This window comes from Lampris incognitus, chromosome 11 (genome assembly GCF_029633865.1).
Source record: "Lampris incognitus isolate fLamInc1 chromosome 11, fLamInc1.hap2, whole genome shotgun sequence".
NCBI lineage: Eukaryota > Metazoa > Chordata > Actinopteri > Lampriformes > Lampridae > Lampris > Lampris incognitus.
The window spans coordinates 30839937-30865768 of NC_079221.1; the positions used below are offsets into that span (position 1 = coordinate 30839937).

Consider the following 25832-nt stretch of genomic DNA (forward strand, 5'->3'; position numbering starts at 1 on the left):
AATTAATTAAAATTATCAACAGAATGTGAAGAAACAACAGTTTTGACATCATGTCAAAGACATATTTGTATTGTGTTGCAGAGCTATCTACTGAATTTAGCAAGCTAACCAGCTAGCCCTGGCCTGGCCCATCTCGTAATACCACTTTGTACCTCAGGAAGCGATAGTGAGTCACTGTAGCGTCCAGTCTGCCCGCTCGAATCTAGATGGTTACTGTGGATTTGCGAAACTCACTCACTCTCGCTTATGTGCACTTTGTTCAGCACAGCAGTGCTTCACAGGCATTAGGTGAAGGCTAGGATTGGGTTAAGATTAGGTTAAGTTAAAAATCCCATGAGAGTTTCACAAATTTAGGGTTACCATCACAACTTCAGTCCAACATAAGAGGATGAGGAAGTAGCACTGTTCAGAGGGTACTGCTGTGCACCCTCCAAACAAGCGCTCATATCTCAAAAACTATACATTGCACAATTGATACATGCCGAATAATCCAGGTAAGGAAGTCCCAGAAAGTTGAATCAGTTGATTTAAATGTTGTTTCTGGATGAACTGATTCAATTTTCTTGGATATACATTGCACAGCTTAGATTTTTTTACATCATGAGTGTCAAGAATTTGGCGAACATTGTGGTATATGATGTGTTTGAATAGAGTGAGAATTGAGGATGTTACAGCGATGTAAAGGTGGCAGAAATTTGGAAAACTTGATGTCTCAGCTAGAGAGCACCATATATGGTATGGAATGTTAGTCTATGCCAGGTTAAGGTTTGCTGAATGAAACTGTACCTGTTTTCTAATGTTCTCATTATTGACCAGATGATGTGTTAAAATGAATAGTTTTGCCACCTTTGTCAATGTAAATTGATTTCTGTGTCAGCCACAAATGGTGTTCTGAGAGTTATATATTTTTTGCCCTTTCTGCAGAGCTGCAGTACATTTTTAAAGGTCCCTTGAAGCAGCATTTAGAGTAGTGTATATTAAACTTCTGTGATTTGATGTATATCTAAATACAACCTAATGGTTGGATGAGATTTGTCAGGGGTGGGAGTTTGGTTTGACTAACAGCCAATAATGGCCGGGCATTTTTAGAAGAATGTGGACATCGATATGCTCTTGGCTAGTTTCAGTTTGGCGGTAGAAGACCACTCGTCTTCTCTCAATCTCACCCCCAATTCATTCATTGGACATTTATGTTAGTCTGCACCCGTAAGTGCAGGATGTTTTAATGTAATGTGATTTAAAATTCACATTAAGGAAAGCCAATAACTCTGACACATTCTAGTGTCCAAAGGAGGAGATACCAGTTATAAATAGTATTAAAAATAAGCAGCCCAGGTGTAAATCTATTGTACTGGAATGTGATTTAAAACATTCAGGGACTTTCTCTTGACAATCAGTAAGTCTATTGTTGGGAGTGTTGGTCATCTGTCATGAAGTTCTACAGGGTTAAGGGAGACGGCGGACCATTTTTATTTCTCATTTGTTGTTTGACACACAAAGAGGATCACTTGATAGATAAAGCAGAAGCGAGAGACACTAGAGACGGACTTAAAATTGAAATTTGAAGATGTGAAAATTTTGAAAAATAGGGAAAGGAAATGCAGCAAGATCCACAGCAGACCCATGATGTCCACTCTGAGTCCCTGAAACACTTTGGAGGGATTCAAAACAACTCTTTCTGACTCTAAACCATCAAGGCTGGTAGATGTTGAAGCGGAGATACTAGACGAGAACTGCTATTTCCATCTGGCAACAGCATCCAAGCAGACAGGAAGGAACACAAGATGCCTTTCAGAAAGTACTGCCAATGATCTCAAGTTGGACAGTCAGGAGACAAAGACCCCGACAGAGGAAGAAACCTTTAACAGGCAGATCGACAATAAAGCAAAGACTCCATCAGAGAACCACAGAGACCTGCCTGTTCAGTGTCCTGTTTACCACCGAATGTGAAGAGCCGGACACCAAACCCCCAGAAATGATAGAAGACAGAAGCATTCAGAGACAAATCGCCTTCTTTATCAATGACTCAAGGAGCGAAACTTCCGAAAGATTTCCAGAACGTACCAGCGTGAAAAGGAGGAAGGCTATTTGTTTTATAGAGGTAAGCCATTCCCATCCTTATCATGAACAACCTCCTCACTGGTTCGTTTTGTTTCAACTCAATTTATTGTCAAGTTTGTTTATGTCCCATTTGATCTTATTCAGATAAAACTGATGTTGCTAGGTACTTTGTGTGTTTGTTTGTTTTTTTTTGTTTTTTTTTTGTTTTTTTGTGCAAGCTCATAATTTGTCAGTGAATCTTGGGTGAACCTCCTCCTCTGTTCTTTCCAGTGGCCGGTGAGGGCGGCTGTGTACAACAGGTGACCAGAGTTGAGAGAGAGCAAACCAAAATGGCTGAGCTGCTCCATCTGGAAGAAGGAAGACAAAGATTTGAGGAGCAAATGAAAACCTACCGGGCCAGGAAGAGAGAGCAGAAAGAAGCCCTGTAGATCAAAGAGGAAGAACGTTATGAGAAATGGGTGGCCGAAAATGGACGCAGTACAATAAACCCAGACTCTTCTCCTGACACACAGAAAAACAGGATGACCATATGGGAGAAGAGATGGTTAAGGTGTGTCATTCATATTCATACTATTTGAAGATAAGATACTTACATGTATGCATTCGCATCAGTGTTGTTGCAAATTAGGAACAGTGTCTAAAAATTGAAATGGCTTTCTTGTGTGTTTCAGAGTGAAGATGTTCTCCATGCGATGTGTGTCTGCCATGCAAAAATAAACCATCGACTTCATGCGTCCGTCTGAAATACAGAAAACATCAATGAAACCCTCAAGGACATGAAGACATATCTAAATTTCAATTAAAAAAAAAATATCAACTACCATCATTTGTAGAAGCATTTTTTAAACGCTTTAAGTAGGATTTCTTCTACAGATGCAAAGAACAACATTTTACATTTTGGTCATTCTGAATCTGTATCTGAATGAACAAGAAGGAACTGCCAATAAAACACACACAAACACACACAAATGCACTCTTCTCAAACATGCATATTGTGAGCTTTGATGTGCATGTGTGTGACACTGACAACATACTTACGGGATACCAACCTATATTTGAAATTCATTGGCCCTTGGCTTGGCATGCATGACATGATTTAGCCCTTGGGGAAAACTAATTGGGGAACCCTGGTCTACGGGATATGCAATCTCCGAACTAATGCTCATATCTCAAAAACGATAAACTTTAGGCCCGATATTTCTTTGTGAGTGGCTCGACACGTTTTCTTACGCTTTATGTATTTTTTTGTGTGCATGTGTGCAAAAGTGCGCGAGCAGCGGCGATGAGTTAGAAATGTTTTTGGCAAAAGTGTGGTTCTGTCCTCCGTACTCAACTTCCCATAGCAAACCTTTTGAGCAAAGTCCCTTTGGGAGGGACTGTGCATTAGAGGACTGCATTGGAATTGGGGTCCTGCGAGACCCAACGCACATCTCATGGGAGCGGGCAGTTTTAACTTTGCTGCAGGTGGGAGCGGGCAGTCAAAAAATAAACTGTGAGTCCCGGGATTTAGCTAGCACAAACCAGAAGGCTTGAGGCAACAAATGAAGTTTAAAAGCTCAAAGCAGGTCATAACAGTATTACAGAGCCTGGGAGGTGACACGGATGTAATTTTTTTTATAAAGCGCACACATGTTTTGTAAGTGGGACGCGCATTTTAGTAAAGCGCATGCCCCCACTGTGGGCAAAGTACATAACAAGGTATGCATCTCATTATTAATAATACACAGTAAAATAATGTGTTTCCCTGCGGGATGGGAGAAGACACAAAATCAATGGAATTCTGTTGTGTGGGCATGAACGGTCAGAATGTTAGCGGAAGTGGACAAATGTTACGGGAGCAGGCAGGAGTGTAACACAAACATTGCGGGAGTGGGCGGTGTCAATGGTCTGAAATCCAGCAGGAGCGGGATTAAGAAATCAGTCCCACCCCAACAACTTTCTAGTAATTTTTTTGAAGTATGAATTCAGTTAAGTTGGCCAATTATTGACGATACTACCACTGCTTCCTGGGGAAAAAAATCATTCCTCAGTATTTCACAAATATAAAATATTTTCACTTTCAAAAATGTCACTGTTTTGTGAGCCAAGTTCCTGCATATTTAACTTCATGGCAGGAATTTTTTTTTAAGAGAAGTTGAATAATTTCCGACACTCCTTAAGTATCAGTTTATTACAAAGCATTGTTTTGTTTTTGTTTTGTTTTTTGTCATGGGGTGTGGCATTTTTTACTTTATTTGATTGGAAAATTATGAATGACAGGAAATACAAGATGGAGAGAAGAGGAGATATGACATATAATAATGGCCATCAGCTGGAATCATGCCCTTGACATTTGGGTTAGATAAAAGCTTATGTTTTAAATAAAATCTACAGGGCACCTTTGTTTTTGAACTAACATAAGATAAACTCTTCATTCCCGTTGTGAAACTGTATAGTTATTATAGATTTCAGCAGCTGACAAAATTTGCTGAAAAATCAGCTGTTCTCACTGAACAGCAATTATTTACAGAAAACCTTTTCTTCTTTATCTAGGCTTAACATCCTCGTGTGAGAATTTAATTAGAACCAAGTTCCAAACCAAAGTCACAATTGTATTTTGTTGTCCTGTAGGTGGCAGAAAAGAGATCGGTCTGCTGGTTTACCTGGGTCATCTTAGGGGTGTGGCCTGTCCTGGCCCTCCTTGGTGTGTTGATCCAATGGAAAGTCACTGCGGAGGGATACTCCCACACTGAGGGTGAGTGACACTGGATTCCCTTAGTCTAGACCTATCAGACTCTTCCGACCAAAGAGCCCGCAAAGATAGTTTGATGTAAACATCATTTTAAGTCAAGCCTGTTGATTATCATTTCAGCCACACAGGTAGTACAAATAAAACAAATCTTGTGATTTGTAAGTAGCACATTTTAACAGTTAATACCTCATGGACAGAAACAGTAGACCTGAACGCACGAGTCCTACAGCCTATACGCTGAAGTGCAACATTAAGTGGCAGCCAGTGGACAAATTTTATTCAAGTTTTGAATCCTGGTTTAATTCAACTCAGTTATTTTGGCTAACCTGAAGAATTTAGGATTTTTGTTGACATTGAGCGCCCCTGTGGATATGGTGAATGGACTGCATTTATATAGCGCTTTTCTAGCCTACCGACCACTCAAAGCACTTTTCACTGGATGCCTCACATTCACACACTAATGGCGGAGGCTGCCATGTAAGGTGCCAACCTGCTCATCAGGAGCAGTTAGGGGTTCAGTGTCTTGCTCAACGACACGCTCTCTGAAGGAGTCGGGGATCGAACCAGCCACCTTCCGATTACTAGACGACTCGCTCTACCTCCTGAGCCATGCCGCCCCATGGCCGAAGTGTTTTGTGGAAAAACGACTTCATTTCTCATAAGCGTTACTCTTATTACAAACATCTATATATTCATCCACCGGTAGTTTGTGCATTTGATCTGAAGAAAAGTTTGAGAGATATAGTGTTGTTTAGTAAAAACAAGTGTTTGCAAGATATACAGCAATGACGTTATAGTCACTAATCACGGTTATGTACCGTCTGCAAGCCATAAATCGTTTTGTCAGATTCCATAGGGAATCTCACCCAGAGACAAGCATTTAGAATCGCTATATGGCAATATCTAATTTTATCGCTGATGGTCTCATTTGCTTATGTCGGTCATATAGAGGCATAGAAATTAAATTGAGCATGATAAATAATCAGTGGAAAACTCCTCATAGCACCTTTTTAATTTAATAATAAAGAGAGTTACATAGTCCTGACTTTACAAAATCGCTTGCAGGTTCACAGAATCGCAGGCCTCGATTGATAACATCTTTCAGTGAAACACCAGACACCCATGCCTACTGTTTGTATTCAACTTATGTGGGTCAAATCTTGGTCTTTATGATAGTGACTAGAGATGTAACGGTATGAAAATTTCATATCGTGATTATAGTGACCAAAATTATCACGGTTATCAGTATTATTGCGGTATTGTTAAAATGTTTTGAAAATGTTCAAAAAGTACTGATACACACACGGAAATCATTTCACCAAGTTTTATTTTGAAAACCACAAATAAAATTAGCAGCACTATGCACTTTTTGTTTGCATAAACATTAAAATAATAAAAATAAATAAAATAATAACATTCCTTATGTAAACATATGAAAAAAAACATACAAATGTGCATTAAAGATGTCACCATGTGGCCATGAGAGGTAACTGCACTTTTGCACATTGCAAATAAGAAAACAGCAGCCAAAAAGACATTTCTTCACATTTTAACAAGCTTTGGATATAATCTGCATTAGGAATGCTGTTTTGGTATAGATAAGCATATGAAACAGTTTTATTTAGCTCAGTGCTCATGTTGAACATTAGGGCTACTGTCACTTTAAGAAGATCGCAAATTTCTGTGTACGTGAACCAGGAAGCGTCTAGATTTGTGAGTGTTGAGTCAGCGGTGATTTTGGAGACTGAAGCTATACAGTTTTCTTACCGTAGCCGTAGTAATAACGTGGCAGTAATAGCCAGCCTTAGTTATAGTTTAGGAAATTATTATTTGATTACTGCTGTATGAAGATTTTGCTGTGGAACCGGAATACATTTTCGTTTTGTTATCTTTTTACACTGGAGTCCTGTGGAGGTTTTTTCCTTGCTTTTCCTTAAGAACATACTACGCACGAGTAGCTAACTTTAGCCAGTGGAACGGACCGTCGGCCCTCACAAAGAGTAACGTTTGGTAACAGGAAAGCTCAAGTTTACATTATTGACAAGCTATTAGCAAGTTAGACATGAAAACCATGACATTTTCCCCCATTCCGACGTCCCCACATCAGGCATTCAGCTAAAAGTTAACTTACCTTGCATTCGCTGTAAAGTTGTGGATGGCGGTCACGGAGATGACTCATAAGATTAGAAGTGTTGCCCCCTTTCGCAGCGATTTTCTTTCCGCATGTTCTGCAGACAGGGTAACCATCTTCCATCAGTTTTCCCTCAGCACTCTTACAAAAACCAAAATACGACCACACTTCAGACTTAGTCCTCTTAGTAGGCGAAAAAATCTCCCGAGCGCCGTCACTGCCTGTGCCTTCCATGTTTCATTGAGGCAAAACAAACCCATGTTGCATGCTGCGCCTGCGCGCCTGCGTCTGAGAGACTATACTGGACAGTATTTACCGTGAGTTTTTCAAAGCGCGGTAATCAAACACGGTTTTAATGATAATTAAAATTTGAAACGGTAATACTAACCGTCGGAAATTTTACCGTGGTTAATCATTAAACCGGTAACCGTTACATCCCTAATAGTGACGTTAATATTTTGAAAAATAATCACTTTGCTCTGGACCCAGCCACTGAGGATGCACAAGCCAGTGCATTCTTAGTGCCAGTCCCAAGCCCGGACAAATGGGGAGGGTTGTGTCATGAAGGGCATCCAGCGTAAAATCTTTGCCAAATCAAATATGTGGATCATAAATAAGATTTCCATACCAGATCGGTCGAGGCCCGGGTTACCAATGACCGCCACGGTACTGTTAACCAGCAGGGTGCCGGTGGAAACTCTGCTACTGTTGGGCAAAGGAGAAGGAGAGGGGGAAGGCATGTCCAAAGGCAGCTAGAAAGGAGGAAAGGTAGCCATGTGAAGGTGAGAGTGGGAACTTTGAATGTTGGCACTATGACTGGTAAAGGGAGAGAGCTGGCTGATATAATGGAAAGAAGAAAGGTAGGCATACTGTGTGTGCAAGAGACCAGGTGGAAGGGGAGTAAGGCCAGGAGTATCAGAGGTGGGTTCAACTCTTCTACCATGGTGCGAATGAGAGGAGAAATGGGGTAGGGGTAATTCTGAAGGAAGAGTATATCAAGAGGGTGCTGGAGGTGAAGAGAGTGTCAGACAGAGTGATGAGTATGAAGCTGGAAATCGAAGGTGTATTGCTGAATGTTATTAGCGCATATGCCCCACAAGTTGGGTGTGAGATGGACGAAAAAGAAGAATTCTAGAGTGAGTTGGACGACATGGTGGAGAGGGTACCCAAGGAGGAGAGAGTGGTGATTGGAGCGGACTTCAATGGACATGTTGGTGAAGGGAACAGAGGTGATGAGGAGGTGATGGGAAGGTATGGATTCAAGGAGAGAAATGTAGAAGGACAGATGGTGGTCGATTTTGCGAAAAGGATGGAAATGGCTGTGGTGAATATATATTTCAAGAAGAGGGAGGAACACAGGGTGACGTACAAGAGTGGAGGAAAGTGCACACAGCTGGACTATATCTTATGAAGAAGGCACGATCTAAAAGGGATTGGAAACTGCAAGGTGGTGACAGGGAAGAACATAGCTAGGAGGCATTGGATGGTGGTCTGTAGGATGACTTTGGAGACCAAGAAGAGGAAGCGAGTGAAGACACAGTCGAAGATCAAATGGTGGAAGTTGAAGAAGGAAGACTGTTGTGCGGAGTTCAGGCAGGAGTTAAGACAGGTGCTGGGTGGTAGTGAAGAGTTGCCAGATGGCTGGGCAACCACTGCAGAAATAGTGGGGGAGACAGCTAGGAAGGTACTTGGTGTGTCATCAGGACAGAGGAAGGAAGACGAGGAGACTTGGTGGTGGAATGAGGAAGTACAGCAAAGTATACAGAGGAAAAGGTTGGCAAAGAAGAAGTGAGATAGTCAGAGAGATGAAGAAAGTAGACAGGAGTACAAGGAGATGCAGCATAAAGCAAAGAGAGAGGTGGCAAAGGCAAAGGAAAAGGCGTATGGTGAGTTGTATGACAGGTTAGACACTAAGGCGGTAGAAAAGGACTTGTACCGATAGGCTAGACAGAGGGACCGAGCTGCAAAGGATGTGCAGCAAGTTAGGGCGATCAAGGATAGCGATGGAAATGTGCTGACAAGCGAGGAGGGTGTGCTAAGAAGGTGGAAGGAGTACTTTGAGGGGCTGATGAATGAAGAAAATGAGAGAGAGAGAAGGTTGGATGATGTAGGGATAGTGAATCAGGAAGTTCAGTGGATTAACAAGGAGAACGTGAGGGCAGCTATGAAGAGGATGAAGAGTGGAAAGGCAGTTGGTCCTGATGACATACCTTTGGAGGCATGGAGATGTTTAGGAGTGATGGCAGTGGAGTTTTTAACTAGATTGTTTGAGAGGATGCCTGAGGAGTGAAGAAGCATACTGGTACCGATTTTCAAGAACAAGGGTGATGTGCAGAACTGTAGCAACTACAGCGGTATAAAGTTGATCAGCCACAGCATGAAGATATGGGAAAGAGTAATAGAAGCTACGTTAAGAGGAGCGGTGACGATTAGTGAGCAGCAGTATGGTTTCATGCCACAAAAGAGCACTACAGACACGATGTTTGCTTTGAGAAGTATAGAGAAGGCCAGAAAGAGTTGTATTGTATCTTTGTAGATTTAGAGAAAGCATACGACAGGGTGCCGAGAGAGGAGGTGTGGTATTGTATGAGGAAGTCGGGAGTTGCAGAGAAGTATGTAGGAGTGGTGCAGGATATGTATGAGGGAAGTGTGACAATGGTGAGGTGTGCAGTTGGAATGACAGATGGGTTCAAGGTGGAGGTTGGATTACATCAAGGATCGGCTCTGAGCCCTTTTCTTGTTTGCAATGGTGATAGACAGGTTGACAGACAAGATCAGGCAGGAGTCTCCATGGGCGATGATGTTCATGGATGACATTGTGATCTGTAGCGAGCGTAGGGTGCAGGTGGAGGAGAGCCTGGAGAGGTGGAGGTATGCACTGGAGAGAAGAGGAATGAAAGTCAGTAGGAGCAAGACGGAACACCTATGTGTGAATGAGAGGGAGGACAGTGGAATGGTCAGGATGCAAGGAGTGGAGGAGACGAAGGCATATGAGTTTAAATATTTGGGGCGTCAACTGTCCAAAGTAACGGGGAGTGCAGTAGAGAGGTGAAGAAGAGAGTGCAGGCAGGGTGGAGTGGGTGGAGAAGAGTGTCAGGAGTGATTTGCGACAGAAGGGTACCAGCAAGAGTTAAAGGGAAGGTTAACAAGATGGTTGTGAGACCAGCTATGTTATATGGTTTGGAGACAGTGGCACTGACGAAAAGACAGGAGGCGGAGCTGGAGGTGGCAGAGTTGAAGATGCTAAGGTTTTCACTGGGAGTAACGAAGAAGGACAGGATTAGGATGATTCTATTCAAGGGACCGCTCAGGTTGGACGGTTTGGAGACAAAGCAAGAGAGGCAAAATTGAGATGGCTTGGACATGTGTAGAGGAGAGATGCTGGGTATATTGGGAGAAGGATACTGAATATGGAACTGCCAGGGAAGAGGAGAAGAGGAAGACCAAAGTGGAGGTTTATGGGTGTGGTGAGGGAAGACATGCAGGTGGCTGGTGTGACAGAGGAAGACGCAGAAGACAGGAATAAATGGAAACAGACGATCCGCTGTGGCTACCCCCAACAAGAGCAGCCGAAAGAAGTAGTAGTAGTAGTAGTAGTAGTAGTAGTAGTAATCACTTTGCTCTGGACATAACTCCCTTGCTTGTTAGTTTGACAGGGTTGGATTAAAAGGATTTTTACCTAGTGAAACAAGTGAAAGCTGAGAGGAATGGACATTGGCAGTCATATTCAAATAAAAGTCAGTGTGGGAGGGAAGGAGCAAAGGGAATGAAGCAAGGAATGTATAAACAAACAAGGTTCTCTTTCATAGCATTCGTTTCAATGTCTCACTATGGGATACGCCCCCTCGCGTATTCACAGAAGCACTTGTACCATTACGCCAGCCCTGATTGGCTGGCAGTCATGACGTCTGCGTCAGAGCCCTGCAACTTATATGTGACTGATGTAGTGTCACTCGTCATTCAATCACCTCTTCTCGCTTCACTCTCAGCCGTATCTAAGCTGACTAGCAAAACTGTCCTCAGACCAGATCAAACACCTCCATCGCCAGACACTAGCCGCTGAAATACCAGTACAACTGCCTTCAACATAGGTAGTTTTTTGCTCTGGCCTGTCCCCAAACTTTGGAGTATTTTTTTTTTGCTTCTACAAGCTAGCTAATATGTTAACTTTGCTACTCCAAGCAAGCTAATGATACCGGGAACCTGCGGTCACCTCAGCACTTTCCCGCTGTTGAAGCTAGCTAACGACATTACTTTACTCCGTCCTGTCCCCAAACAGCACAGTAGTTCTGCTGTACAAGATAGCTAACATGTTAGCTTTGCTACTCCAAGCAAGCTAATGATACCAGGAACCTGCGGTCACCTCACCGCTTACCCACTGTTGAAGCTAGCTAACGAGATTATTTTACTCCAGCCTGTCCCAAACAGCGAATTATTTCTGCTGTAAAGCTAGCTAACACATTAACTTTGCTACTCCAAGCAACCTAACAATACCAGGAACCTACGGTCACCTCACCGCTTGCCCACCATCGGAGCTAGCTAACAATATTATCACTCTAGATAAATATTTTAAATTTATCACGCCATGGATACAGCTGCCAAGCTGCTTCTCTCCTTGGAGCAAGGTGAAGGTGCCCATGTGTGCACCTGTGGGAACAAAATTTCGAGCAGACACACACCAGGTCTGCTCCGCATGCCTTGGGCTGGAAAACGCCCGAGCCGCTGTCAACAACCCTGGCTTGTGCGCTCACTGTGTTCACTTCACGGCGAAGAGCCTCCACCGAAGACTAGCCCGCCAGGCTAGCCTCTCGGGATAGGGACCCTATTCTCACCAGTCCAACCCCCGAGGAACCCCAGCTTGGTGTGGTTGAGGAGGATACTCTTGAACCAGAGGTTCAAAGCTGGGGCTGAGCGCTTGACTTGACGAACCCACTAGTCGAGCCCCCCCCCCCCCGCCCCCGTTGCATTACGAGGACGGAGAATCAGAGAGCGAAGGCGTTTTGGTGTTGGAGAAGGCTGACGAGATTAGTCCTTCCTTTGTCCCTCCAGCACAGACTCCCAGCTCTTCATGCTTGTCCGCTCAGCCTCCGCCCAGTGCTGACATGCACGATGTGTGTAAATGTGCCGCGGAGAGACTGGGAATCCCATGGCCCACTGTCGTCGCGGAGGCTCCCCGGTCCCACTACGAAGGGAAGAAATTGCCCCAGGCCAAGTGGACTATGAGAGAGCTTCTCCCGGTGTTCCCCAAGCTCGTGGAAGAAGTCACCGTCTCATGGAAAGATAATCCATACTCCAGCAAGAACCCCATTCAAGGGGTGTCTTCCCTGGATTTTTGAAGGGATGGGTAAGTATGCCATGGCCCGCATGCCACCTATGGAGCTGCTGGTGGCAGCCCACCTCCACCCACAGTTATCGGCTGTATCATCCAGACCACCCACCCTCCCCACCAAAGCCGACCGCTTCTGGTCCACCATGACTGAGCGAGCTTACAAGGCAGCAGCACTGATGATGAGAGCACTCAGTGTCACCTCCATGTTATCGGCCTACCAAGCGGAGCTTTCCGATGACATGTCCGGGGTACCTCACGCTTCCATGTGGGATGATATTCACCACGATTGCAGATATCTGTCTACGTGTCCAGTGCTGCGCTGTCCAGGCTGCAGGGAAGTGTATGTCGTTGGTGCTGCAGGAGAGGGCAAGATAGCTCAGTCTGACAAACTTGTCGGATAAAGAAAAGGAGGACATCTTGGACATCCCAGTTGTTCATGGTGGCATATTTGGCTCCGCTCTCACTCCATGCAAAAGAGATGCAAGGCAAAGAAAAAGGAAGACGAAGTCTTACAGCTCTGTCTCCCGCGGAAAAATCCAGCAGCAGTGCAGCTGCCCCCCAGGCAGACTGTTGCCCAGGTGACCTCCAGAAGTGGCCCCCCTGCTTTCCACATCCCTAAACAACCCAAGGCTTGGGTACCTGTTCCGACCCCCATCAGACCCCCCGACGCCAAAACTACTCGGCCTAAAAAGCCCTCCAACCCCTCTCCGCCCAGACTGGTCAGCTGGCCCCAGCTCCTACTCAGCAGGTCAAGTGGAGGAAGAAGGCGTCTTAGCAGTCCACCCCACTGCTAGCGGACGTACCAGTCGTCCCCTGTTCCCTGGCAGTCCAGGGTTTCCAGTTTGTCAGGGGAGGAATCACCCAGTGCCAATCCTCTCTTGGCAGTGTGTGGGCCCGGAGCTCAGTTTGTGCATCCCAGCCAAGAGGAGATGAGACTCAGTTCAAATGTGGGATTGTTCAAAGCCACATTCAAGTCTCATAAGCATTCACACATACAGTGAAAATAAATGTTCATTCACTGACGCATTCAGGCACACAGCCAAGGGCACAGTGTTGCATTAAAAAAAAAAAACACGCACAAAGTTGCAAAACATAGTGTTTCCCCCTATAACACCACCAGAGAGGGCCAGTGCCCTCCCTGGGGTGAAACAGCCTAGGGCAGCTGTCCCAAGTCTATCAGTTTGTGCATGCGCAGTAGCACCCGGGTGTACCGACCACTGTCAGCCGCTAAGGGGTAGCGTCGTACAGTTAAAAGCGTCAAAATGGGTGTTGAAGACACTAGCTAGGGGCTACAGACTTCAGTTTGCCACAGCAACTCCTCATTTCAATGGCTTTATTGCTTCTTGTGCTGAGGGAGAGTCAGCCCGAGTGTTACAGGAAGAAATATCTGGCTTGTTAAACAAAAACGCCATACGAATAGTGCCACACAGGCAGAGGGTAGAAAGTCTCTATTCGGGGTATTTCCTGGCCCCAAAGAAGGGGGGGTGGCATTCATCTCCCATCCTGGACCTACGTACTTTAATCAAGTATCTCAGGAGATACAAGTTTCACATGCTCACACACACACAGCCCTGATACCCTTGGTGCACCCGGGCGATTGGTTCGCAGGAAATATTTAAGGTTCACATTTCAGGACACTGTGTATGAGTACCTACTACTCCCATTTGGCCTGTCACTGAGACCGAGTGTGTTTGTGAAATGTGTCGAGGTGGCCATAGCTCCCCTCAGGGAGCGAGGCGTCCGCTTAGCCACCTATCTAGACAACTGGCTGCTGCTGGCACACTCGGAGCAGGAGGCGGTTACATACACGGTCATTGTGTTGGCACACCTGACCGAACTGGGGTTTGTGATGAACAGGAAAAAGAGTGTATTAACACCAAGACGGGACATATCTTTTCTGGGTATCACACTGAATTCGCTCACCCACACGGCCTGTTTGTCAGCCAAGAGAGTGGACACATCCAGGTCCACTCTGGCGCATTTTGACGTAATGAAACAGGTCACATATGGTCTGTGTCTCAGGTTATTGGGACTGATGGCATCAACGCTCTTGGTGGTAAGGCTGGGCAGGCTGTGCATGAGGGATTTCCAGTGTTGGGTGACTTCTCTGAGACTGGGCCCCGTGCACCACATACCCCATGGGGTTACATTGTCTGCGTCATGTGCTCTCGCGCTTCGTCCTTGGAAACAGCTGTCTCTTCTGACGTAGGGTGTGCGTATGGGCACAATATCGGCCAGGAAAGTAGTGACAACGGATGCCAGCCTATCGGGCTAGGGTGGTCTTTTCAAAGGCAGAGCAGTAAATGCACATATTGGCACCGCAAATTGATACTGTGGAGCAATGCGCATCTCCTCTCTGTGAGAGCGACGCACATCCTCAGGATTCAGAATTTAGGTGCAGACCTCTTGTCCAGAGGGAATCCCCTTTACGTATTCCACTATACACGTTTTCCCCACTGGCCTCGATCTCCCTGACATTGTTCAGGGTGCAGGAGGAACGTCTTTCCCTGATTCTGATCACCCTCACTGACCATCCATGCATTGGCTGGCAGAAGTGAAGCAGCTCATCTGCAGTTGACGGTGGTGCCTCCCGCTGTGCAGAGATCTCCTCTCAGGTGCACAGGCAGATATTTCACCCCACCCAAGGTGGCTCGCCCTGTAGGCCTGGCCCGTGGGTGGTTTAATTTAAGACATACTGGACTATCACAGAGTATTATTAATATGATTTAGAATGCCAGAGCATCATCCACCAGGTCCCTTTATGGCTGTAAGTGGAGAGTGTTTGAGGAATGTTGTGCTAGTGCACAGGACATTCCCTTTCAATGTTCGGTTGGTGCAATCTTGTCCTCTCTACAAGACTTGATTGACAAGACGAAGAAATTTTCTACTGTCAAGGTTTACTTGGCTGCTATTTCCGCTTGCCATGTCGGTTTTGATGGTAAGCCTGCAGGCCAGCATCCCCTTGTTTCTCGGCTTATGAAGGGTGCACAGAGATTGTTACCCAGTTCTAAGCCTATGTCATTCTCCTGGGATTTGACTGTAGTTCTGGAGGCCCTCACCAGTCATCCCTTTGAGCCACTGAAACACATAGACATGGAAATGTTGTCTCTTAAGGTGATCTTGTTGTTGGCTTTGGCTACAGTTAAGTGTGAGTGGTTTTCACCTTCTGTCTGTGCATCCTGCTTGTATGCAGTTCACCCCTGGGAACCTTGGGGTGACCTTGAGGCCTAATCCTGCTTTCGTCCCTAAAGTGGTCAATCTATGCTTGCCACTGGACCTGACAGCTTTTCAGTCACCTCCTCACAGCTCTGCGGAGCAGCAGCGGCTGCATAGTATTTTGTGTCCAGTTCGCACTTTACACACTTATGTGGAGAGAGCAAGGGCCCTCAGGCAAGGGGATCAGTTGTTTGTGTCCTGGGCTAAGCCCCACAGGGGCAAGCCCATCACCAAAAAAGGACTCTTTCTCAGTGGATAGTGGATGCTATCACGCTGGCTTACTCCAGCTCAGGCCTTCAGGTTCCAACTGGGTTGCGGGCACACTCTACGGGGGCCCTGTTTAGGGGGGGGGTCTCTGTCCAGGATATCTGTGCTGCAGCACTGAGTGAGTGCTGAGTGTGGGTTCGTCAGTGGACCTGCTTCATCCACACACTCCTTCGTGAGGGGGGGCTAGTGGTCAGTCATTGAGATAAGCTTGTCTGGCAATACGGGAGTCTCCATATCCCATAGTGAGACATAGAAATGAATGCTACGGAAGAGAAGTTTAGGTTACTTCCGTAACCCTGGTTCTCTGAGTAGCATGGATGACATGTCTCACCAGACCCCCCTTCTTGCTGCTAGGGTGAAGCGAGAAGAGATGTGCTTGTTTTGAATGACAGGTGAAGTGACACTGTGTCAATCACATATAAGGCGCAGGGCCCTCTAACGCAGACATCATGACTGCCAGTCAATCAGGGCTGGCATAATGGTACAAGTGCTTCTGTGAATACGCGAGGAGGCATATCCCATAGTGAGACATCTCACTCATGCTACTCAGAGAACCGGGGTTACGGAAGTAACCTAAAGTTTTTGGCTCCATCAGAAATATCAATTATGTTTTGTTTGTTTTTTTAGATAAAGACAAACCAGGCTGTTAATTCTTTGCAATGTCCAACATGACATTGCAATTAATTTTACAGATGTTGCCACAATGTACATTCATTTTCCACCGTGAGTCTTTGTGTGTTTAACTAGGGATACTGAACCTTGTACATCAAATTCAACCCAAATCCAGTTTCAAATAAATAGATAACTTGCCCCAAAATTAACATTTGTTTATTCTAATAATTTGAACTTGATGTGTCTACAGAAATACACAATAATAGAAGCCCTCTTTCAATATTGATCCCAAACAGCCCAACTATAAATATGTCCCACAATTACAAAGTCTAACAAATCCATCCGAGTGATATTTTACTAAAAGGCAAAGCCATCACAAGTACAAAACTCCAGGAAACTAGGGAGCTGGGACATGCTGTGTGTGTGTCTGTGTCTGTGTGTGTGTGAGTCTGTGCGCGCGCACACACATGCACGCGCGTGTGCGTATCTGACAACACAAAAATGCGAGCTGTGTCAGCAGAATGTGTTATTTACAGAAAAACACGCTTAGTCTGTTCTGGGAGAAACCACAACACAGACTGCATGAACACACACTTGCACGTACACATAAACACACATGCAGGAAGAGACGAAGAGACGCATGGGGAGAGAGGGAGAGTGACTAGGTCTCTTTTTCTCACAGTCACTTCCTCTGACACATAATTACAGAGCAACTGCAGCACTGATGCATCAACACATTTTCACTCACTCACTCACTCAGTTATTATTTTTCACACTAACACTCTGTCACTCACTCACTAAATATATCTCTCTTTCTCTCTGTCTCCTTCGTTCCCAGGCACACATACACAGACATTTAATTTCAGTGACTGGGGGCATGCACAGGGTGTTATACAGTGCTTTAGAAGGAGTCACACATGGCCCCCTCATAATGGGATAAAACCACAAGCTGCTGTGGCTTCCAGTCAACGTGTGTGGGCAGTGAGATAGAGGAAGCTTTTTGGCTGAATTATCAAAAGTGTGCAGTAGTATGAGAGTTTGCATTTGTGTGTGTGAGAGAGCGAATGAGACAGACAGACAGACAGACAGACAGACAGACAGACAGACAGCAAAAGAGAGAGAGAGAATATCAGAAAACCAAATACATATGTATTCATGTGTAAGCATATACGCTAAGCATGGTAGTTGCCATAGATAGGGGCCAACAATGGTCTTCTTCTCCTTCTCTTTGGGCTAAAAACTCTTGACTGAGGGATGTGAGCTATAGAGAGAGAGAGAGAGAGAGAGAGAGAGAGAGAGAGAGAGAGAGAGAGAGAGAGAGAGAGGGAGAGAGGGAATGTGTTAATAGAGAATACCAACCCCTCTCCTTAAATTTCACCTCAAAGTATCTTTCAAGAAAGCAAAAACAACTGTTCAGATGACAGACTCTCAGAGTAAGCTACCATATAGTTATGGTGCGGAAAATAAATCTTTTGACTCTGATAAAACAAATTATGACATGCAAGCCCGGTGTGCATGCGGGAAATGATGAATGGGGAAAAAGGCTTTGGTGTCCTTATCACCAACCTTGTTAGTGTGAAACAAATGGACCCCTGCGAAAGAGAGCATAAGAGAAAGGGAGAATAAAGAAGCCACGTCAGGAGAAAACAGGGGGCAGGTGTTAACAGGGGAGGAGAGGGGGAGGTGCTGAGTGGAAATGGGCCAAAACGGGGGGGGGGGGGGGGCCTCAAACACACACACACACACACACAGATATGGATATGCATGACACAGCCAGACATGCACTCACATCGGCTGCTGCTCACACCCGTTTTAATGAACTAGGGCAGACTTATGAGGACATTTAGATCCTCCAAAATAGGTGGTGATTAAATGTGATTAAATAGATCTTTCCCTCACTTTTGTGCACACACACACACACACACACACACACACACACACACACACACACACACACACACACACACACACACACACACACATTCTGTTTTGCACACATAAACTCAAAAACTTACCTGTCTTTCATACTCACAGACATACGTGCCCCCACATTTGAACACAAATGCACACACACACACACACACACACACACACACACACACACACACACACAGTCACACACACACACGTAAGCACGCACACACACAAACAGAGCAGTGTGTGTGAACATAGACCATCATTACACATTCAATAGCCTTCAACAACCAAGATGCAATCAAGGACATTTAGTTAATAAATCCAGGCAGTAAATAATTTGCCAACAATTACAATTCAGTAGAACAAAAAGCAGCAACTCCTCTGTACTCACCCCACTGACAAAAGACCTCTCGCATAAAAGTTGCAAACCCCTCACCCCCCACCACCACACACAGACATACACAATTATAAACACACGCACACACACACACACACACACACACACACACACACACACACACACACACAGGGTCTAGAGGAGCTGAACGGTTGGAGGAGGAGAGGGGGATATCATTAAGCGTTTTCCCTGGCAGATGGTGCCTCGTTAGCTAACCCCCCTGTGCCCACCCTGGCACAAAGAAACAAACCATGAACCTCAAAATAAAATACACAATCACACACACACACACACACGCATATACACAGATAGACATATGGACAATGGACATACTCGGACACACACAGGCCCTCTCACACCGACCGCTGCTCACACCCGTTTTGATGAATTAAGGCAGATTTATGATGACATTTAAATCCTAGGGGGTGATTAAATAATCTTTCCCTTTTTTTCCCTTTTTCTTGTGCACACACACACACACACACACACACACACACACACACACACACACACACACAAACATGCACACGCTTGGAGGAAATGAGCATTGGACAGAAAGACACATTTTTTTTGTCATCTGTTGCCGGGGAGGGTGTGAAAATGAGAAAAACACTCTGCTACCCACAATATGTCAACAGTCTCAATAGCACAATCTGTGTGTACACGCGGTGAGGAAAATCGTCGACTGAATGAAGGCAACAGCCATGAATCGGGGAATGTTTTCCTACTTCCAGATTCCTTATCATTTATTTTCTTCTCTAAGCTTGAACTCACTTTAAATGCTTTTGATGAGCTCTCCCTGGGATTAAACAGGGATTTGAATATGAACCTGTAAAATGGCCAGATTCCCTCTCTTCGTCTCCTCAGACTTCATTCCTTTGCTTCTTCCTCTCCTCTCTCTAGCTGTTTTGCCATCTTTAGATGCTCCATCTCCTATCTCAGATTTTTTCCCATTATTATTTTCTTTATTTTTTCCAGGGCTCTCTCTCTCTTTCTCACTCTCTCTCTCGCTCTCTCTTTTCTGACACTTTATGCTGTCTTGCACCCCTTCACACATTTATCATTTTTGCCTTCAGTCTTTCCTGCCAGGATCTATCCATTGTTTTTGTCTTCTTAACTTTTCTTTTCTTCGCCCGCTGACTTCTCTCTCTCTGTCTCCCTCTGTCTCTCTCTTCCAAACCCCTATTGTTCTCTCTAACTTCACCGTCCACCTTATTGTGTGGGCTTTTTTTCAGTCTTTCAAATGATAATCTCTTTCTCTTTCTTTCTGTCTCTCTCGCTCTCTCCATCTCTCTCTTTCTCGCCTAGTTGTGATGAGTCGACAGCAACGTAGAGTTCAGCTCATGCGTATCCGCCAAAGGGAGGAGCGGTTGAAGAAGGAGAAGGAGAACAAGAAGAAGAAAAAACGACAGAACCAGAAGCCCAGCCACAAGCAGAAGAACCACAACCACCATCACCACCACCACCCGCAGTACCACCACCCGGGGGCGCCCCACCCACATCACCGTCAAACCCAGGGGTCCCAGCCGCCCAAAGTCCCACCTCCCCAGACTGAGCCTGGCTACCACCGCAAGACAAACCCTGTGCGCCGCTTTGACGGGGATGTGCTCTCTCCGGTAAGGTCCTGATCTACTCTTGTGATAAAGTCGACACTCCACTGCACCTTCTTGAAGCCCTGGGTACAATCAATTCAAATTCCCCTTCTGGGGAAATTCCACTGTCTTAGATAAATCCTCCTTTGCAAAGCCCCAGAAGTCAATAGTTCTCCTTAATAACTAAATACGCATGTATATTGTGTAAGTACTGGGATTGCTGAAATGCTCACCTACATACATGCACTTATATAATTAATTGTTATTAAACCTGTTAATGTACCTCATTCCTACAGCAAGGTACTCTGCCCAAACCATGCCCACTTGCTAACATCGATACATCTGTGTTCGAATTGTTCATACAACATACTTACAGTATGCAAATCTCAATATGCATGATGTTAGTGTGAACATTTAGTACATGTACTAACAGTGTGCTATCAGTTAAGACAATGTGTACATCTTCTATTTAATAAAGCATTTTGAAATAAGAGAATCTTATCTGAGAATCATATCTATGACAGTAAGTTCATTATGAACCTAGCGCGGTATAGTGACGTGACTGTGACAGTCAATTTGGTCTTGTGTAAGATTTATCAACGAGAAAGTGCTTTAGTTGTGCGGCATTGGATCAATTCAAACAACCCTCTAAGGGGCAGTCCACAGTCTTTAATAATCCATTTTGCAGAAGCTAAAAGCAAAGAACTTGCATGAATAATCGTACAGTACACACCAACCAGCATGTGTGTCTCTTCCCCCCTGGGTTTTTCTATTTGCCGGCTGAAACTCGCACACATGAGACCTTCATTGTAAGTGGGTATTTCTGTTTCCCTCAGATGTGGCACTCCTAATTCTCCCTGCCCCAAAATCAATGCCCCAAGGCATGCCCCGCCTGCCACAGCAACATAGTCTGTAATCCCCGATCGCTTCGCCATAACCAACACCATTCACTGTTTTGATGGCGTTGGCTCTACCGTGTCGGACCCCAAGACTGATAATCCCTCTGGGAGTTATTTCTCCAAAACAGTGTCACACTGTTTGACAATACAACTCATACTGTTGTATAATGCCCACTCTTACAGCCTGTGCTGCATATAACACCAAATAACCAATGTACTTTTGCCACCCTGGAAAAGAATAATTTATGGCCAGCAGCTGGTTTGTACAAATAGTTTTCTGTACTGTAATGTACGCTTCTTCTTTGCTGTTTTTAACTGATATCCTTCAATAGTAATGCCGGAAACACACAGGTTAGAGGACTTAATGGCTACCACTATAACTTTAAATGAGTTAACAGAATGTTTAAATACGTTAGTTTTTTTGAGCCAATTTGGAGATGTATTTTGCCAATGAAAGTTCATTATACTATAGATTCAAGAAGAGTTTTACACTTGGATAGACAATGGAAGCTTTTTCATCCCAGTCTGACTTTCATGAAGCAAAATCATATCACAGGGTTGTGTTTCTGTTCAGAGCCTCAAAGTCAACTTGATCACCGTTAGGAAAAATCAACGTATCAAATGAATCTCAACATGAGCAAAGCCGATGGGGCTGTGCCATAGAGCAACATTGTGGAATCGGAGATTGTCGTATGAATTTTAGCCAAAAGTAAGATTTTTAAAGATAACCCACCCAAGTGTCACACCTGACAAATTGGGTAATTTTGTATAGAGCTGTGCTTTTTTTTCCTTTTTTTTCTGCATCTTTTCTATAGACACATTTTTGTTGTCCTGTGTTACATAAAGGGTGACAATCTGGCATGTAACCCTCCTATCTTAAAGTCTGTGCTGACCAGCTGGCACCCATCTTAGCACGGATCTTCAGCAGATCACTGGAGCTGTGTGAAGTCCCCTCCTGCTTCAGATGCTCAACTATCATCATCATGGTCCCCAAGAAACCGTCCATCACTGGACTGAATGACTACAGGCCCATTACCCTGACGTCTGTGATCATGAAGTCATTTGAGAGACTGGTGTTGACCTACCTGAAGGACATGACAGGCCCCCTGCTGGACCCCCTGCAGTTGGCCAAAAAGGAAAATAGGTCAGTGGAGGATGCAGTCAACATGGAACTGCACTACATCCTGCAACACCTCGACTTTCCAGGGACATACTCAAGGATCATGTTTGTGGACTTCAGCTCGGCATTCAACACCAGAATCCCAGAGGTCCTACTCATCAAACTCAACCAGCTCACTGTGCCTGTCCCCATCTGTCAGTGGATAACAAACTTCCTGACAGAAAGGAGGCAGCAGGTGAGGCTGGGGAAAATCACATCCAGGACCCGGACAATCAACACTGGCACCCCCCAGGGATGTGTGCTCTCCCCTCTGCTCTTCTCCCTCTACACAAATGACTGCACCTGAGGAGACCCATCTGCTAAACTCCTGAAATTTGCAGACGACACAACAATCATCAGCGTCCTCCGGGATGGTGATGAGTTTGCATACCAACGGGAGGTTGAACAGTTGGCCCTCTGGTGCGGTCATAACAACCTGGAGTCGGACAACGTTCAGAACTATGGAGATGACAGTGGACTTCAGGAGGAGCCCCCCAACACCCCCCCCCTTCACCATACTCAACAGCACTGTGTCTGCTGTGGAAACCTTCAGGTTTCTGGGATCCACAATTTCCCAGGACTTAAGGTGGGCATCCAACACAGACACAATCATCAACAAGGCCCAGCAGAGCATGTACTTTCTGTGCCAGCTCAGGAAGCTCAACCTGCCTCAGGAACTGCTGATTCAGTTCTACTCTGCAATAATCCACTCTGTTCTCTGCACATCCATCACTGTCTGGTTTGGCTCGGCCACCAAACAGGATAGGAACTGACTACAGTGGACAGTCAGGGCTTCAAAGAAAATCATTGGTGCCAACCTGACCTCCATTCAGCACTTATGTACATATCTCCAGAGTCAGGAAACGGGCAAGCAACATCACTGCAGACCCATCACAACCTGGTCACAACCTGTTCCAACTCCTCCCCCCTGGAAGGCACTACAGAGCACTGTACACCAAAACAACCAGATATAATAACAGTTTCTTTCTGCTGGCTGTTACTCTGATGAACACTTATTAGTCATACGGTGTCAGAAACAATCCCCGTGCAATATATCTGTAACACTGAACATCCACTGTACCTACAAATATTAAATTATCCATCAATCAGCCAAAACACTTAAACCACTGACAGGTAAGTGAATCTACTACTACTTCTATTTTTTTCGGCTGCTCCCGTTAGGGGTCGCCACAGCAGATCATCCGTTTCCATTTCCTCCTGTCTTCTGCATCCTCCTCTGTCCCACCAGCCACCTGCATGTCCTCTCTCACCACATCCATAAACCTCCTCTTTGGCCTTTCTCTTTTCCTGTTCCCTAGCAGCTCCATATTCAGCATCCTTCTCCCAATACACCCAGCATCTCTCCTCCACACATGTCCAAACCATCTCAATCTTGCCTCTCTTGCTTTGTCTCCAACCTGAGCTGTCCCTCTAATATACTCTTTCCTAATCCTGCCCTTCTTCGTCACTCCCAATGAAAAGCTTAGCATCTTCAACTCTGCCACCTCCAGGTCTGCCTCCTGTCTTTTGTCAGTGCCACTGTCTTCAAACCATATAACATAGCTGGTCTCACAACTATCTCGTTACAGTGGCACCTGTCAAGGGATGGGATATATTAGGCAGCAAGTGAACAGTCATTTCTTGAAGTTGATGAGTTGGAAGCAGGAAAAATGGGCGAGTGTAAGGATCTGAGCGATTTTGACAAGGGTCAAACTATGATGGCTAGATGATTGGGTCAGAGCATCTCCAAAACGGCAGGTCTTGTGGGGTGTTCCCAGTATGCAGTGGTCAGTACCTACCAAAAGTGGTCCAATGAAGAACAACCGGTGAACCGGTGACAGAGTCATGGGTGCCAAAGGCCCATTTATGCGCATGGGGAGTGAAGGCTAGCCCTTCTGGTATGATCCCACAGAAGAGCTACTGTAGCTCAAATTGCTGAAAAAGTTCATGCTGGCTATGATAGACAGGTGTCAGAACACAATGTATTGCAGCTTGCTGTGTGTGGGGCTGCATAGCCACAGACGGGTCAGAGTTCCCATGATGACCCAAAGGAAGAAGGCAAGCTGGCGGAGGCAGTGTGATGCTCTGGGCAATGTTCAGCTGGGAAACCTTGGGTTCTGGAATTCATGTGGATGTTACTTTGACACATACCACCTACCTAATCATTGTTGTAGACCAAGTACACCCCTTCATGGCAACTGTATTCCCTGACGGCAGTGGTCTCAGATGGTTTTCATGTTTTGGTTGATCGATATATATATTACTATATACAAAATTATTTATATAACGTATCGTGTTATTTAAACAGTTTTAACATGTCATCATTGTCCAAAATAAATCTAAGCACGGTGTATTTACTGTACATGCATATTCTGTCATGCCCACCTACCTCATGTATATAAAGTAACCTGCTAACATATTTATTCCAGCATATTTGCTCTCTGCACCATTGCGCTATTGTCTTCCTGCTATGATGTCATTTTTTTGCAGTATACTTTTTATATACATGTATATCTGTATATAGTAGTTAAATGTTTACATTTACCTTGTTGTCTTTGTTTTAGCTGTATGTCTGTTCTGTTTAAGTACATAGAGAGTAATGGAGGAACTGAAGTCAAATTCCCTCTATATGTAAGCCTACAAATACTTGGCCAAATAAACTGATTCTGATTCTGACACATGACTCTTATGACATAATGATAAAAATGCTCCATAAAAGCATTTCTTTTTTTCCTTTTTAAGTTTTGATTTTAATAATTTGATGTTGACATCAAACATATTTTAACAGATAAGTTATATGTCATCAGTGAGGAAACAGCAGATACAAATAAAATGCAGCTTTCTTTAACACAGCATAGTACTGAAATACAGAACAAAAACACACTGATGCACACGAGTACGACCACATAATAAACCCCATGGCGCTCTCAAGCAGTGACATCAGGCCCTTTATTAGACCCCCCTAATGAGCATAGAGGATTTTAGTTCTGTGCTCTGTCGACTGAGAGGACAAAACTCTGAAGGGGGAAAAGTGTGAAGTCAGTCATAAATCATTGTAAGTTTTCCCCTTACGTGTCAAAGCTGCAGTGATGAGATCTGGTGAATTACCAGTTTAAATCCATCTCCTCACCCTCTCCTTTTGTGCTGGTTTACAGAGCTACATCAGGGGTTTCAGAGACAGACAGACGGACAGACGGGCCTATTCCCATGGTCGCATGATGAGCCGCTCTCGTATGGCCGAGCTGGATTACGACTGTGGTTCCCAAGTGCCCCTCACAGCCCCAAGCGGACCTCTGGCGCGCGTCTGAGATGGGGCTATGGGCATAAACACACACACATACACGCACACTACATATTTGCAATTGAAACTAGATCAAACCTTGGTGCAAAACCAAGCTACAAAGCGATTTTGTGCTTGTCTGCGTGTGTGCGCGCACTCACACACACACACACACACACACACACACACACACACACACACATACACACACGCACAAATGGACTATTTCAAAAACTGAGAT

The 25832-nt window shown here is 44.9% G+C and overlaps 1 protein-coding gene across 1 annotated transcript in view; it reads left to right on the forward strand.

Moving 5' to 3' along the window:
* Positions 1-25619, forward strand: part of tmem198a (transmembrane protein 198a) — a 38692-nt gene extending 13073 nt beyond the window's left edge. The window contains exons 4-6 of the mRNA XM_056290071.1: positions 4672-4795; positions 19970-20277; positions 25467-25619. Coding sequence (XP_056146046.1) covers positions 4672-4795; positions 19970-20277; positions 25467-25619 — 585 coding nt within the window. The remainder of the gene's footprint in view (positions 1-4671; positions 4796-19969; positions 20278-25466) is intronic.
* Positions 25620-25832: the final 213 nt, after the last annotated feature.